The 16349-nt window shown below is 43.2% G+C and overlaps 1 protein-coding gene across 7 annotated transcripts in view; it reads left to right on the top strand.

Moving 5' to 3' along the window:
* Positions 1-16349, top strand: part of LOC122932114 (bile acid receptor-like) — a 158005-nt gene that overhangs the window by 92186 nt on the left and 49470 nt on the right. For all 7 annotated transcript variants that reach the window (XM_044286351.1, XM_044286348.1, XM_044286347.1 and 4 more), the window contains one exon: positions 10620-10982. In XM_044286351.1, coding sequence (XP_044142286.1) covers positions 10620-10982 — 363 coding nt within the window. The remainder of the gene's footprint in view (positions 1-10619; positions 10983-16349) is intronic.

Raw genomic sequence — 16349 nt, 5'->3', positions numbered from 1 at the left:
AAACCGAAAAAGCATACTTGACAGATAAAAAATAAAACAGGCTTTTGTGGTCTGGAGAAAATCACATTCCATGTATAAAGTTCATGATAGAGCAAAAATTGTTGCAGCTTCATGAGAAATATATTTTCAAAAACGTTTGCTTTGATTTTTTTACAATAAAATATGAAACACCATTAGACTATAAATGTAACTAAATGAACAGAAACTGTAAATGCACTTCATAAGTTAAAGGAGCTGCCCAGCAGTACACATTTTCTTTTTTAGATGGCTCACGGGGGGTTAAAAATGATTAAAGGGGTTATCCAAGACTATAAAATGCTCGCCCATATGCCTGGGCCCCTCACACTGAATATACTTACCTTATGCTTCTCCCCGTGCGCGGATGAAAACATCTGGTATTGTGGAGGGGGGTGAGCTGCCAATGGCATGTGAGGATGAGGATGACCTACCCTAGCATCAACTGCGATGCTAGAGAGGCTCCCCCCATCACCGCCTGCTCCCCCCCTGACACCGGATGTTTTCATCCGCACATGGGAAGAAGCTGCAGCGGCGGTGCAGGGACCAGGAGCGTCACAGGGAGTGGGGAGCCAGGTAAGTGTATTCAATGTGAGGGCCCAGGCATATGGGGGGTATTTTATAGTCTTTGATAAATCCTTTAAGAAACCATACTCGCCCTGAGCAATCCCTCACCAATGCCATTACAATGTTCCTCCTTACCTTGCTACTCTCCACTTCCTGGTCCCAGCTCAACACACTAGATATGCCATAAAAGACCTGCTCAACCAATTAGCACCATATCAGTGACCAACTTGGTTGCTTCAATGTATGAATAACCCCCTAATGCTATTATTAGGCTATGTCCAATGCTGAAAAAAAAAAAAATTTGACACTCCAATGCACTAGACCTAATAAAAAATCTCCTACCCTTTGGTGTCTACAGCTCCTATACCGCCCTGTGTATAGTATTACTGCAGAATCAGACTACACAAGCTTTAGTTAGTAGTCTGTTACTATGGAGATATATACTTCTGCATAGCAGCTGTGGATACAAAACAGTAGAAAATATTTGCATCAAGTCTATTAGAAAAGATTAGTATTATTGTATACATTGTGGGGAAGATTTATACTTTTGGGAATTTTTCAAGTCAGAGTCTGCATTATCATAAATTTTAACATCGCTCGTTGTTTTTCGAAATAGCACTCTTGTCTAGAGATGTTACTCCAGTTTTTCTGCTGCCCCCCCTACTAGGGCGAAACTGCAACATTTCTGCAACTTTAAAAAAAGTCAAATTTCATAAATCTGTCCTATAACAACTTGTCAATCTAACCAGGCCCCCTCCTGTTTTCAAGAGCTGCATAAAATCACAAAAAGTCACACACTTTTGTGCAAAAAATATTGTGGGCCAATATTTGTGACTTAACCGTATAAAACTGACATACAGAGCTTTATAAATGACCCTTAACGGTATAGTTAAGACCTAAGTATCATTACACAAATGTTAATAATCTTAGACTGTTTATTATAGTACTCTGTCTTTTTTGACATTTTATTTTTGCACATTAAAAAATGGTAAAAATTTAAGGTTTCCCTGTTTTACTTCTCTTTGTGTATCTCTCTTTCTAACAAATCACTGATTGAAATATACGTTCACCTCTTAAAAACTTTCACTGATGAACAGAACGTTTGTATATGTGTATGTTAAAACATTAACTTTATTGATTCACATTAAAATAGGAAGAGAGTGAATAACTATTGCAAATTAATCACGATAAGGACTAACTCTTGCTACGCTATACACACAGCTGAATTGGCAATGGGTTGGCCAGAAAGTCCTCCTTCAGAAACACCCCCTATGCCTGACTGCGGGGTGTGAGGAGAATTATCACTGACTCTTAAATAAACCCTGTGGTCCTGTTGTGACCAACTGCCAATTGCCAAATCGTAGCTTGCAGGGTAAGGTGTCCAAATCACCTGTTGGGCATTCACCACAGCTTGTGGTCGTGATGTAATGCACCTACAGACAAATACCGGGCACTGGGGGGACAGAGGCTGTAAGTGGGGCAAGGAGGGGGACTAGATCCTGAATGCAGTGTTCTATCTGAGTACTATAAACTTGAAGCATACAAAAGAGTGTAAGGCAGCACTGCTGTAAACAGAACACAGGTATGGGGCCATGAACTGTGGAACCCAGTCAGATAATGCAATAATCGGTGGTGCTCTGCTTTAAAAAGTCCAAGTAAACCAAAGTACGATCCAGAGAAAATAAATAATAGCGGCACTCACCAATTGCAGTAAATTGCTTCTTTATTTCACTTGAAGAATGAATAACAAGGGCTGGGGTGGACAAGAGCGTGAGAGCACTGAGTGATCAGCTGGCGAGGCCCGTTTCGTGCACCTGCGCTTCCTCTGGCCTCTGACCTAGTCGCGCTTCCTATGCGCTCATTTAAATGCGCCCACGTTGCCTAGGCAACCACGGACGCTAAAAACATCCTCATCTAAGATTAGAACAAGAGTAAGAACAATATACAGTCCTGATCAAAAGTTTAAGACCACTTGAAAATGGCAAAAAATCTTATTTAGCATGGCTGGATCTTAACAAGGTTCCAAGTAGAGCTTCAACATGCAACAAGAAGAAATGTGAGACAAAAAAAAATTTGAGCATTCAATTTAATGAAAACAACGAATAAACTGAAACAGGCTGTTTTTCAGCTGATTAAAAGTTTAGGACCACATCTCCCCCAAAAAACTAAACCCCTCCCCAAAACAGAAATCCAACTTCCAAACATGAACTCGGTAATGAGTAGCTCCACAGTTTTTGTTTATCACTTCCAAAATTCGTTTCGGCATGCTTGATGCAAGCGTTTCCAAGAGGTGAGTGGGAACATTTCTCCAAGTGGTGAAGATGGCCGCACAAAGGCCATCTACCGTCTGGAACTGTTGTCCATTTTTGTAAACTTCCCTTGCCATCCATCCCCAAAGGTTCTCAATTGGATTTAGATCAGGGGAACACGTAGGATGGGCCAAAAGAGTGATGTTATTCTCCTGGAAGAAGTCCCTTGTCCTGTGGGCATTGTATACTGTAGCATTGTCCTCTTGAAAAACCCAGTCGTTATCACACAGACGAGGGCCCTCAGTCATGAGGAATGCTCTCTGCAACATCTGGACATAGCCAGCGGCCGTTTGACGCCCCTGCACTTCCTGAAGCTCCATTGTTCCACTGAAGGAAAAAGCACCCCAGACCATTATGGCGCCCCCTCCACTGTGGTGCGTAGAAAACATCTCAGGTGGGATCTGTCTGTCATGCCAGTAACATTGGAAACCATCAGGACCATCAAGGTTAAATTTTTTCTCATCAGAGAATAAAACTTTCTTCCACCTTTGAATGTCCCATGTTTGGTGCTCTCTTGCAAAGTCCAAACGAGCAGTTCTGTGGCGCTCAAGGAGACAAGGGCTTAGAAGACGTTTTTTGTTTTTGAAGCCCTTCAGTCTCAGATGCCGTCTGATGGTTATGGGGCTGCAGTCAGCACCAGTAAGGTCCTTAATTTGGGTCGAGGATCGTCCAGTGTCTTGACGGACAGCCAATTGGATACTCCGGCTCAGTGCTGATTACATTTTTTTGGGTCTTCCACTTGACTTTTTTGTTCCATAACCCTCAGGATCATTTAATAAATTCCCAATGACTGTCTTACTGCGTCCCACCTCAGCAGCGATGGCGCGCTGTGAGAGACCCTGCCTATGCAGTTCAACAACCCAACCACGTTCAAAAAGGGAGTTTTTTTTGCCTTTGCCATCACAACGTGTGACTACCTGACAGAAAATGACAATGAATCCACATCTTTGCACAGATTTGGCCTTTTAAAGGCATGTGGTCCTAAACTTTTGATCAGCTGAAAAACAGCCTGTTTCAGTTTAATCGTTATTTTCAATTAATTGAATGCTCAAAAATGTTTTCTCACTCTCATTTCTTCTTGTTACATGTTGAAGCTCTACTTGAAACCTTGTTAAGATCCAACAATGTAAAATATGATTTTTGCCATTTTTCAAGTGGTCTTAAACTTTTGATCAGGACTCTATTCCCTGACAATGGAGATGCATATATCGCGTAGATAACCCTCTAGCTATAAAAACACACTTAAATAGTTGCGATAATTTAAAGAAGGAGGCGGTGCCTATCTCCACCTAATACTGGAACAGGGATGTGTTTCAGGGCTGCAAATTTAAAGCATTTAGTGTTATGATCATGCCTATTATGGACATGATCAATAAGCCTGGGGCAACCTTTGCCTGACCTCACTGAGTTTATGTGCTCCCTAAATCTCTCATACATAGGCCGTCGCCAGCTGATCACTCAGTGGTCTACGCTCTTGTCCGCCTCAGCCCTTGTTATTCATTCTTTAAGTGAAGTAAATAAGCAATTTACTGCAATTGGTAAGTGCCACTATTATTTCTTTTCTCTGGATCGTAAACTTGAACTGGGATACCACCCCTCAATGCTCCTATTTGCTACTCCTAGCACTGACTCCCTGAGAGGTACTGAATTAGCTGCTAGGATTAGGATGCTGTGCCGTCCCGGACACATAGTATCTCTGAGGGAGTCAGTGCTAGGGGTAGCAAATAGGAGCATTTCGGGGTGGTATCCAAGTTCAGACAGTGTGAGTTCAAGTTTATAGTACTCAGAACACTGCATTCAGGATCTAGTCCCCCTCCTTGCCCCACTTACAGCCTCTGTCCCCCCAGTGCCCGGTATTTGTCTGAAGGTGCATTACATCACGACCACAGCTGTGGTGAATGCCCAACAGGTGATTTGGACTCCTTACCCTGCAAGCTACGATTTGGCAATTGGCAGTTGGTCACAACAGGACCACAGGGTTTATTTATGAGTCAGTGATAATTCTCCTCACACCCCGCAGTCAGGCATAGGGGGTGTTTCTGAAGGAGGACTCTCTGGCCAACCCGTTGCCAATTCAGCTGTGTATATAGCTTAGCAAGGGTTAGTCCTTATCGTGATTAATTTGCAATAGTTATTCACTCTCTTCCTATTTTAATGTGAATCAATAAAGTTAATGTTTTAACATACACATATACAAACGTTCTGTTCATCAGTGAAAGTATCTCTCTTTCTAAATATAATTAACCCCTTAATGACCACCAATGTGTATTTTTTGGCGATCATTAATGGGCTTTATTCTAGGATGCTGTTCTTTTTACGGCAGCCTAGAATGCACAGGTCTCCAGTGCAGTGGAAAGCTGAGTTCTTGAAATAAGGACCCGGATCTGCAGAAGCGCTGTTCCAGGCATCAGCATCTCGCGAGTGTGATTGCTGTGTGCTGGTGTGCTAGCCGGGCAGCCGGGGCCCTACTGAAGGTGTATGCCCTGTCAGGCTGTTCCACTCTGATGCCTGTCACTATAGTACTGACAGTAAAGTGCATTGGTAATACAGTGTATTATAGAAGCGATCAGAAGATCGCCTGTCAAAAAGTCCTCTTGTGGGACTAATAGTAAAAAAAAAAAGAAAAGAGTTAAATAAACTTGTACTCAAAAAATAATAATATAAAGTTTAAACAAAGAGAAAAAGATGATAATTACTCTTAACGGCACTAAGCAGGAGGGTCCCAAGGACAGGCCTCCCAAGGACAGGAAACAACGGGGAGAACAAAGATTTAAAAGCCTCCTCCCCTTTACCTTCTCTAGTAAATATCCAAGAACTCAGGATAATGCTGAAAAGAATTTTAATCTGGGAGAAAACAATACAGTTAAGAAAATTAGGGGGGGGGGGGGGGGGGGGATCCCAGTGCCGTTGTGGAGACTATACGGAAAATCCAATTACTGGTAAGAGTAATTATCATCTTTTCCATATGCCTCCCCAACGGCACTTAGCAGGAGGATTAACAAAGGAATAAGACTAGGGAGGGACTCCTGCAGACAATAATTTTTCGGCAGAAGGACAAGTCCCTGTTGGCCAAAATATCATTTATAGTTATTAAAGAAGGTTGATGGGTTGGACCAGGTTGCTGCCTGGCAGATCTGGAACAATAATGTTGAGGCACTTTCTGCCCACGAAGTTGACACTGCTCTAGTTGAATTAGCTCTGAAACTTGAGGGTACAGAGAGTCCTTTTCCTTTATATGCCATGACAATTGTCATTTTTATCCAGCGAGAGATGGTGGTTTTTGAAGCCCCCTGATCCATATTCTGTCCTACGTATTGGACTAGAACTCCAAGTTTGCTTTAAGTTTCAAATGGTTGGTCGTTGGGTGCCGAGCCAGACCCTGTAAGAGAAGGTCTGGGATCTGAGGAAGGATCCAGTATTTCCCTTTGGAAAGGCTTAGAAGTAGGGGAAACCACGATCTCTTTGGCCAATATGGGGCTATTAGGATTACATGAGAGCCTTCCTCTGCAATCTTCGTCAGGACCCTTGGAATCGGATTGGAGGAAAGGCGTATAGAAGCCCTGCCGGCCATAGACCCTAAAATGCATCCACTCTTGTCGGATTGTCCTTGAACGAGAGGGAATAAAATTGATCTGTCTGCTTGTTTTCTTGGGAAGCAAAGAGATCTAGGCTTGAATGACCCCATCTCCTGCATATTTTTTGAAACATTGACCTGTTGAGACTCCACTCTCCTGGACTTAATTTCTGTCTGCTCAAAAAGTCAGCTAGATTATTTTCTTCTCCTCTTAGGTGGACTGAGGAGATTGATTTTGTGAGTTTCGGCCCAGAAGATTTGGGTCGCAATATGCCAGAGAATTTGGCTCTTTGTGCCCCCTTGCTTTTTCAGGTACACTATAGTGGTCCTGTTGTCTGACAAAATTTGGATATTTTGTGAGTGGATGGTTGGAGAAAGGGCATTCAGTGCCAGAAATACTGCTAACAGCTCCTTTGCATTTGAGGATAGAGAGAGAAGATCTGGATCCCAGCTCCCCTGTACCAGCTGATTCCCGCAGTGGGCTCCCCAACCAGAATTGGTTGCGTCCGTTGTGATGACAACTTAATTCGGTGTCTGCAATGGTACTCCCTGGTTCAGATTCTGTGGGTTTAACCACCAACCTAGAGAGTCACTGCTATTTCCAAAGTCATTAAGCCTAGAATCTTCATGATTTTCTGAAAGGATACATTCCTGAGCAGACGAAATGCTGAGATTTTTGTTATAATATACTTCTTCTTTTGTTGCGGAAGAAGAAGAACCAAATTCCCAGGGAAAAAAAATCCTGCTGGGAGACAGATCTGACTTGTCCAGATTCAGCTTCCAGCCCAGCGACTGGAGGGTGCTCAGTACTATCTGCAAGGGACTTTGCAGAAGAGTCTCTGATGATGAGATGAGAAAATCATCCAGGTATGGAATAAATATTATTTCTTTTTGATGGAAGACGCTTGAGATTTTTGCCACTAACTTGGTAAAGATCCTCGGGGCTGATGCGAGGCCGAAGGGTAGGACCTGGAACTGCAGATGGACAAGTTGGTTTCTCAAGAAGATAGTGAAACAGAGATACTTCTGGTGACTGGGGTAAATGGGTACATGATAGTATGCATCTGCCAAATCAGGGGTTACCATGTAGCAATCCTGGGTCAGCAAGTTGATGGTTGAATTTACTGTCTCCATCTTGAACTTTTTGTACTGGATAATTCTGTAGAGATGTTTCAGATTGATAATAGCTCAGATGGAGCCGATTGGCTTTTTCACTGTTGAATATCGGGGAGTAGAATCCTGTCTGATGTTTTGGTACTGGGATAATTGCTTCTTTTTCCAGAAAAGTAGAATCTGAGACTCTAGTAAATGATGATCCTTCTTTTTTAGTTTCCTGTTTACTAGAAATCTTTCTTTGGGGGAAGAAAATTCCAGCCTGTATCCTTGACAAATTAAATCCAGTATCCAAGGAGACACTGTGATCTTTTCCCAGGCTGTGATGAACCTTTTTAATCTTCCCCCCACTGGATCTCTGGCATCACAAATTTGCCTGCCTTGAGGCTTTATCCTGGTTAAAGAGGAACTCCCTACCTCTACCTCTAGAGGGCTGCCAAGAGCCTGAGTTGTCTTTTTTTCTTCTGATCCGACCTGCCCCTTTTTTGAGTCCGAAAGGAACGTCGCTGCTGACAGAACCTGGTTTCCGAAGGGAACCCCTTTTTCCTATCAGATGGCTTTTCCAAAATGTCATCTAATATGGACCCAAATACTCTGTCTCCTTCACAAGGGATACCACAAAGTCTGTTCTTAGAAGTGGTATCCCCTGACCAGGATCTTAGCCAAACAGACCTCCTAGTGATAAAAACTTTAAAGCTTGTTTCAATACCGGTAGGGAAGACAAAATGTCTTCTCTAGGGGTGCCTGAGACCAAATGTTCTTCCAGCTGAGACAACCATAAGGATAAAGTCCTAGCTGTGTATGTGGCTTTTAAGAACGGACTCAAGCTTTTTTCTGGGTCTCTCCATTCTTCTGAGATAATTTTTTTTATGATATCTTGGACTGGGAACACTCTCTTTTTCCTATCCCCTAGCCCCTTAAACATTTGATCTTGAATTGTTTTGGCTTCCTTTGACTCTTCGAGGTTTATGGTAGCCCTAATTGCTTCCAGGAGTGATTCAGTTTCTTCTATGGAATATAGGGGCCTATCCGCTTCATCTTCAGAAGAGGTGGAATCGAAATCTGAAAAATTATTTTCTTTATCAAAATCTAAGGTCAAATCCATATGGGATTCCGGTTTTGATCTGGATGTAGAAGCTTTCTGTGGTAATACGACCATTTTTTCCTTAATGGCCCAGCTGACCTCCTCCTTAATAAGGGTTTTTAGGCTAGCCACCAAAGAAGGGGCCTCTTCTGACATAATTTTATCTGTGCACTTTTGACAGAGTTGTCTTTTACTGTGACCTGCTAACTGCCTTTTACATATCGCGCACTTCTTCTTTAGTGCAGATTCCCCACTTTTCCCAGCATGTCTGCCCTGAAAAGTACAAAAACAACCCCTCACTAAAGAGTCAAATTAGAGTGGGGAAGAAAAAATTTCTCCCAAGAGGAGACTTACCGGGCTGAGGGCCTTAGGGGTGTCGGAAGGTTTCTCTGCTGGGAGCAACATGCCTCCAGATCGATCCGGGATGCGACTTGCACTGCACGCTGTCCGGATCCCCATGCCGGTATTTTCAATGTGCAACTTCCTGGTCACGTGGTACATGGCCGCACGCCACGCAGCGCCTGTTCTGACCATGTGGCTGGCTCTCGAGAGACTCCGGCCCTGAGACGAATCGCTCCGATATGAGCCGTTTTGCCCGGGGCTGCCTGCAGCGCAGTACTTATGCCTAAACTAGCGGAGGGAGCAGTATCTCGTCCCGGATTCTGCTGCTCTGCTTCAGCCCTCCTAAAGATTAGGGAATACTTATCACAGGCTGAGCGATATCCTTAAGCAGGAGGGAATCCCTGCTAGTTCTCCACTTCCTCCCGAGGGACAGGAAACAACTGGAGAAGATAAAGGGGAGGAAGCTTTTAAATCTTTGTTCTCCATGTTGTTTCCTGTCCCTGGAAGGTGGGGTACCCTCCTGCTTAGTATCGTTGGCGAGGCGTATGGAAAATGCACCTTTTTCCATTGAAATTGAAAATGTTTTTTCAATGGAAAAAAAAATAAAAAACCCTACACATATTTGGTAACACCGCTTCCATAATGACCCGCACTATACAGTTATCATGTGATATATTCTGCATGGTGAATGCCTTAAAAGAACAATGGCAGAATAGCTTTTTTTTTTTGCTTATTTGTCATGAAAACATAATAAAAAGCAAAATCAAAAAGTGTACTCCAGAATGATGCCAATGAAAACTGCAAGTCGTCCCTCAAAAAAAAAAAAAAAAAAAGGTATGGGTCTTGGAATGCAGTGATGTAACAATGTTTTGCCAAATTTCCAGTGTAGAAACTAGTGGTGGCATTACTGTTTTGTTCCCATCACCCTGAGAGTTAGGGCTCATGCACACGAATGTATTTTCTTTCCGTGTCCGTTCCGGAGCCATTAATTTCAATAGGTCCCCAAAAAAACAGAAGTTACTCTATATTTCCGTATTTCCGTTCCGCAAAAAAATCCGCATCCACATTACGGACAAGGATAGGACTGTTCTATTAGGGGCCAGCTGTTCCGTTACGCAAAATGCGGAAAGCACACAGATGTCATCCGTATTTTTTGCGGATCCGTTTTCTATGAGCCCTTAATAGAAGTTAACCAGTAGGCTATGTGTACCCCAAAATAGTACCATAAAAAATACAACCTGTACTGCAAAAAAACAAGCCCTCATACATCTAAATTGATTAAAAAAAAAAAGTTATGGCTCTTGGAATGTGACAATGAGAAAAATAAAAATATAAAATTGAGTCCCGTATGCATACAGGGGGAAGGGGTTAGCAAATGTAAGTACAGCATAGCTGTACAAATACTATATACAAAGTGACCTTCCATTGCAAATTATTTCTGGGATGTACAATGAATCATGCCTTAGATGTATTTTAATTGCTTTTGTCCATGTCCGATAGCATTGCTGCAATGATTGACAGAAAGTTGGGGGTAGAAATTTAAGTTTGGACAATCCCTGCCTGTTCAGCAGGGAAAGTATTACATTGCCAAATGTTTCCTTGTTTGTTTTCGCAGACATCCTGCCAGATCACATTAATTATCAACTTCCAGATTCAGACTTCCAGGCGACTCCATATTGTCAGTATACAAATGTGCCTTATTCTCCTGTGTTGCAATCCTCAACATCTCAATGCCACTACAGTGCATACAGTTTGGAGAATTCATATGGTGATGGGCAATATGTCCTTAGCACATGTGACATGAGTAAGCCACCCTCAAACATGACTCATAGTGTGGAAGAGATGTATCCTTCTGTAAAGAGGACGAGGATTAGTCATTCTAGCATCCGGATGAAAGGTCATGAAGAACTTTGTGTTGTATGTGGAGATAAGGCTTCTGGGTATCACTACAATGCACTTACTTGTGAAGGATGTAAAGGTAAGCAAATGTCCACCTTGTGTAAGTTCTTCTAACAAGTCACTTTTATATGTCCATATCTAAAATGATAACAACTTTATATGTTGCAAATTCCGACAGAGGTACTCAGTGAATTAGAATGAACTACAAGGTAAGATAGTCCACCATTTGTGGCAGTAAAAGTATCAATCCCACCGGAAAAGAAAAGAGTACTATTGAAGGGAGTGTCTTTTTTAGAAAAATGAATTTCATGTAAAAAAAAACCTAGGGAATTATGAGTTAACAAAGGAGGATCCTCATCTCTTGGCCAGAGTGGATAGTAGGAGCACAGAACGTATCCAGCCCTGATACACCTGTCTTGTCCTTGCGTTACACAGACAGTTTATTGAATTGAATGGACACTGTGTAATGTTTAATTTCCCCTGTGGTGGTGCTGCAGGGAAATTGGACACTTGCCATGTTTCCTCACAGACTGAAGCTGATTGTAGTGATAAAACCAACGCTGTATAATATTTCTATGTTCGTGGTAACAGCATTTACCTGAATGTCGCGCTTAGTAGCCGCCTGTGGCATCCATGGGGCTGAGAGGGAGGTGGCTCCCTTTCTCTTCCATTGGGCTGCCGAAGCTGCAATGGCAGCGGCCTTAGTGTAAGGCCTCATGCACACGACCGTTGTGTGCATCCGCGGCCGTTGTTCTGTTTTTTTACGTGGACCCATTGACTTTAAATGGGTCAGTGGAAAAATCGGAAAATGCACTGTTTGGCATCCGCGTCCGTGATCCGTGTTTCCAGTCCGTGAAAAAAATAGGACCTGTCCTATTTTTTTCACGTCTAACGGTTCACGGACCCATTCAAGTCAATGGGTCCGTGAAAAATCACGGATGCACACAAGATTGTCATCTGCGTCCGTGATCTGTGTCCGTTTTTTCAAAGGCGAACTTTTCATGTCCGTAATTCCTCCAAAAATCAAGGAAGACCCAAGGAAGAAAAAACGGACACGGATCACGAAACAACGGAAACCGTTTTTGCGGAACGCAAAAAAAACGTCCATGTGTATGAGGCCTAAGTGTAACACTAAGTGTAACACTGACTATACATATATAGCCACCAGGCCCAATGGATCTTAAAGATCCAAATGTGTCTTGAAATTTTAAATAAAATAAAAATTGTCTTTTCTCATATCCATTCATTTAGGTCATAAAAAAAAAAATACACATAATTGGTATCACCGCGTCCATAATGACCGGATCTATAAAAGTATCATATTACTAATCCTGCGCAGTGAAGGCTGTAAAAAATAATGTAGAAAAAAATGAAGAAATTTCTGTTTTTGTCACCTCACCTGTGATCAAAAAGTCATATGTACCCCAAAATGATACCAATAAAAACTACAACCCCTCCCGCCAAAAAAAGCGCCGCCACATAGCTATGTTGCTGAGAAAATAAAAAAGTTATGTACTTTAGTATATGGCGATGCAAAATGATATTTATTTTTTACACAAAAGTGATTTTATGCTAAAATGGAGTAAAATATATATAAAAAAACTATATAAATTTGGTATCGCCTTAACTGTATCAACCCACAGAGTTAAATTATCATATCAAATTTACCGCAAGAGGAGCCCCCTAAAAAATAAAAATCACTGACAGAATTGCCATTTTACCCAGTTCACCTTCACAAAATTTTTTATAAAAAGTGATCAAAAAGACATATTTACCCCAAAATGATATCAATACAGCCCCTTCCACAAAAAACAAGCTCTCACACAGCTACATTGGTGAAAAAATAAAAATGCTATGGCCCCTAAAAACAATTTCAGCACATGACATGTTAGAAAATCCTGATGCCGCTCCTTCCCTTCTGAATACTACCGTGCCCCCAAAAAATGCATAACAAATTGTGGGGTGCATTTCAGCCCTTGTGAAAATAAAAAACTTGGAACTAGTGCAACAATATATTGGAAAAAAAAGTAAATTTTTCATTTTTACAGCCATGTGTTTCTAAATTGTATGAAACACTTGTTGAGGCAAAGCATTCACTTCACCCATAGATTTAATCCTTGAGCTGTAGTTTCCAAAATGGGGTGTAGTTTCCAAAATTGTTTTCTTTGTAGGGATTCCTGAGGGTCTCTTCAAATACGACATGGCACCTGAAACCATTCCAGCAAAATCTGCCCTTTGCTAACAATATGGCGCTCCTTTCCTTCTGCGCCGTGCCATGTACCCATACTGCAGGTTACGACCACATATGGGGTGTTTCTGTAAACTGCAGAATCTGGGTAATAAATATTGAGGTTTGTTTGGCTGTTAACCCTTGCTGTTTTAGAGGAAAAATTGATTAAAATAGAAAATGAAATTTTTTACTTTCCCCTTCATTTTGCTTTCATTCTTCTGGAACACCTAAAGGGTTAACAAAGTTTGTAAAATCAGTTTTGAATAACTTGAGATGTATAGTTTCTCAAATGGGGTGATTTATGGGTGGTTTCTACTATGCAAGTCCCACACAGTGACTTCATAACTGAACTCCTCCTTAAGGCCCACTACTTTATGCACTCCGAGACATATGGTCCGTGAGTGGGCCCATATGTACCGGATCGGCATTGATCGTGTGCATGGGAGCGCAAAGGATCATAGATTAAAATGATGCTGTGGACCTTGGGCCGCCCGCGGTGCTATTGTCCCGCACTCTTATGATCCTATGAGTGCGGTACAATAATCCCGTGGGCGGCGCGACGTGCACAGCATCATTGTAATCTATGATGCTGTGTGCTCCCGTGCACACGATCAATGCCGCTCTGGGACATATTGGCCCGCTCACGGACCATATATCTCGGAGTGCATACGGCAGTGGGCAAGAGGCCTAAGTGTGTATACTGAGTTAGCTATCAGTCACTTGATAGTTGTGCACTCTTAAGCTCAGAAACAGCAGATGTTTAAATAAATAAAATTTAAAAAAATTCTAAATCTTTTCCCACAAAACTGTATATATAACCTGCTCAGCCCGTCCAATTCTATAAGATGCTGTCTGCAGATTGCACTGCATTTCACGGTGACTCATTCTTTTTAACGTTAAAGTAAACCTGTCACCGGGATTTTGTGTATAGAGCTAAGGACATGCGTTGCTAGATGGCCGCTAGCACATCCGCAATACCCAGTCCCCATAGCTCTGTGTGCTTTTATTGTGCTTTTATTGTGAGACTCATCTCAGGGACAAGACTCATCTTAGGCTAATTTGCATATGTATCAAATTGTTTTTTTACACAATAAAAGCACATAGAGCTATGGGGACTGGTTATTGTGGATGTGCTAGCAGTCATCTAGCAACCCATGTCCTCAGCTCTAAACACAAAATCCCGGTGACAGGTTCCCTTTAACCACCTCCCGACCGCATAACGCACAGATGCGTCCGGGAGGTGGTTGATTTATTCCTCCTGGACGCATCCGTGCGTCATCTCGCGAGACGCGAGATTTCGGACACAGCCGGCCCGCGCATGCGCATCGCGGGCCGGCATTTCGTCAAGGAGTATTTCGTCAGCAACCTGCCAGCCAATGATCGCGGCTGGCAGGTTGCTGATTTAAAAAAAAAATCCAATCAGAAGCCATATAGCAGATCATATTTGTAAATATGATCTGTTATATGGCTGCCCTGCTCCTCTGCTGGTCCTTTTCGTCGGTTGGATCCAGCAGAGGAGCAGGCTACACAGTGAGTACACCAACACTACATACTAGCCCCAGATCACCCCCTGCACCCCAATTAACCCTTTGATCACCCCTTTGATCACCCCTGTCAATCACTAGTGAAAGGAAAAAAGTGATCAGTGCAAACTGTCACTTTTTTTTTCACTGGTATTGACCGGTTTTAGGTATAGTTTAGGCCCCTTGGTTAGGTAGTTTAGGGATCAGTTAGCGCCCAGCCCACCGCACCGCAGTCCGTTATTCGCTGATTAGCGTATCGCTAATCAGCATTTGTACTTTTATAGTATCTGGAAGTGATCAAAACTGATCACGGTCAGATCTATAATTGTATTAGTGTCACTTTAGTTCGCCCTCCACCCAAAACGCAGTGTTTGCCCGATCAGGCCTGATCGGTCGCCCACACGTGCGTTCACCCACGCCCGCCCCACTGCAGTGACAAATTATTATTTTTTTTTATCACTGCACATTCACTTTACACGCGCTGCGGCGATAAAAAAATCTGTTTTGATATTTTTTCATCAACCGCAGCAGCCTCCGGTACTTCGCTAGCCTCCCATTTGTAAGACAGGCTTGCTTTTTTTCTTGGGTAGTCTCAGGGAATACCCCTAAATTTAGTTGCCCAAATGTCAAACAGGGGGTATTCTTCTGAAGAGGCCTACAGGCTTCTGACCCAGTCGGATGAGGAATGGGAACCCTCATCTGATGAATCTAGCGGGTCAGAATATGAACCTGTAGAAAGCAGTGGCTCTCTGACCCAAAGTTCGGACGAGGAGGCTGAGGTCCCTGATAGCACCAGGCGTACCCGGCCCGTGTCGCTAGACCGCAGGTTGCGCAGGATCCGCTTCAAGAGCAGCAGAGTGGGGCTGGTGCTGTCGGAGTACGTGGTGAGGCATACACCAGCAGCGCAGCCCTTCCTGGACCTAGTACGAGCACTGCCGTAGAACATGGTGAAGTGGCGCGCACCAGGGGCAGTTGAAGCTGGTACGGTGGCACGTGCAGTAGTGACCCCGTCGCAGCCACCGCAATGACGTGCCCGTAGAGCCCCTAGAATCCCTGAGGTCCTGGCAAACCCTGATTGGCAGTCCCCAACTTCAGCCGCACCTGTAGTTCCCCCTTTCACCGCCCAGTCTGGAGTTCGGGTTGAGACAGCTCAGATCGGTTCGGCCCTGGGATTCTTTGAGCTGTTCTTGACTGCGGAGCTCTTAGACTTAGTTGTGGCAGAGACAAACCGGTATGCCACACAATTTATAACCGCTAACCCGGGAAGCTTTTATGCCCAGCCTTTCCGGTGGAAACCAGTCCAAGTTTCCTTGGGCCTTCTCCTCAACATGGGTCTAACTAAAAAGCATTAATTGCGGTCATATTGATCCACGAACCCAATTCATCACATGCCCATGTTCTCTGCTGCTATGTCCAGGACACGATTTGAGACCATCCTGCGTTTCCTGCACTTTAGTAACAACACCGCCTCCCGTCCCAGAGGCCACCCTGCTTTTGACCGGCTCCACAAAATTCGGCCCCTCATAGACCATTTCAACCAGAAATTTGCAGATTTGTATACCCCAGAGCAAAACATCTGCATAGACGAGTCCCTGATACATTTTACCGGGCGCCTTGGCTTCAAACAATACATCCCAAGCAAGCGCGCCCGGTATGGGGTCAAATTGTATAAGCTCTGTGAAAGGGCCACAGG

The sequence above is a fragment of the Bufo gargarizans genome, chromosome 3 (genome assembly GCF_014858855.1).
Source record: "Bufo gargarizans isolate SCDJY-AF-19 chromosome 3, ASM1485885v1, whole genome shotgun sequence".
Classification (NCBI taxonomy): Eukaryota; Metazoa; Chordata; class Amphibia; order Anura; family Bufonidae; genus Bufo; species Bufo gargarizans.
This window is presented reverse-complemented; position numbering and strand designations above follow the sequence as displayed.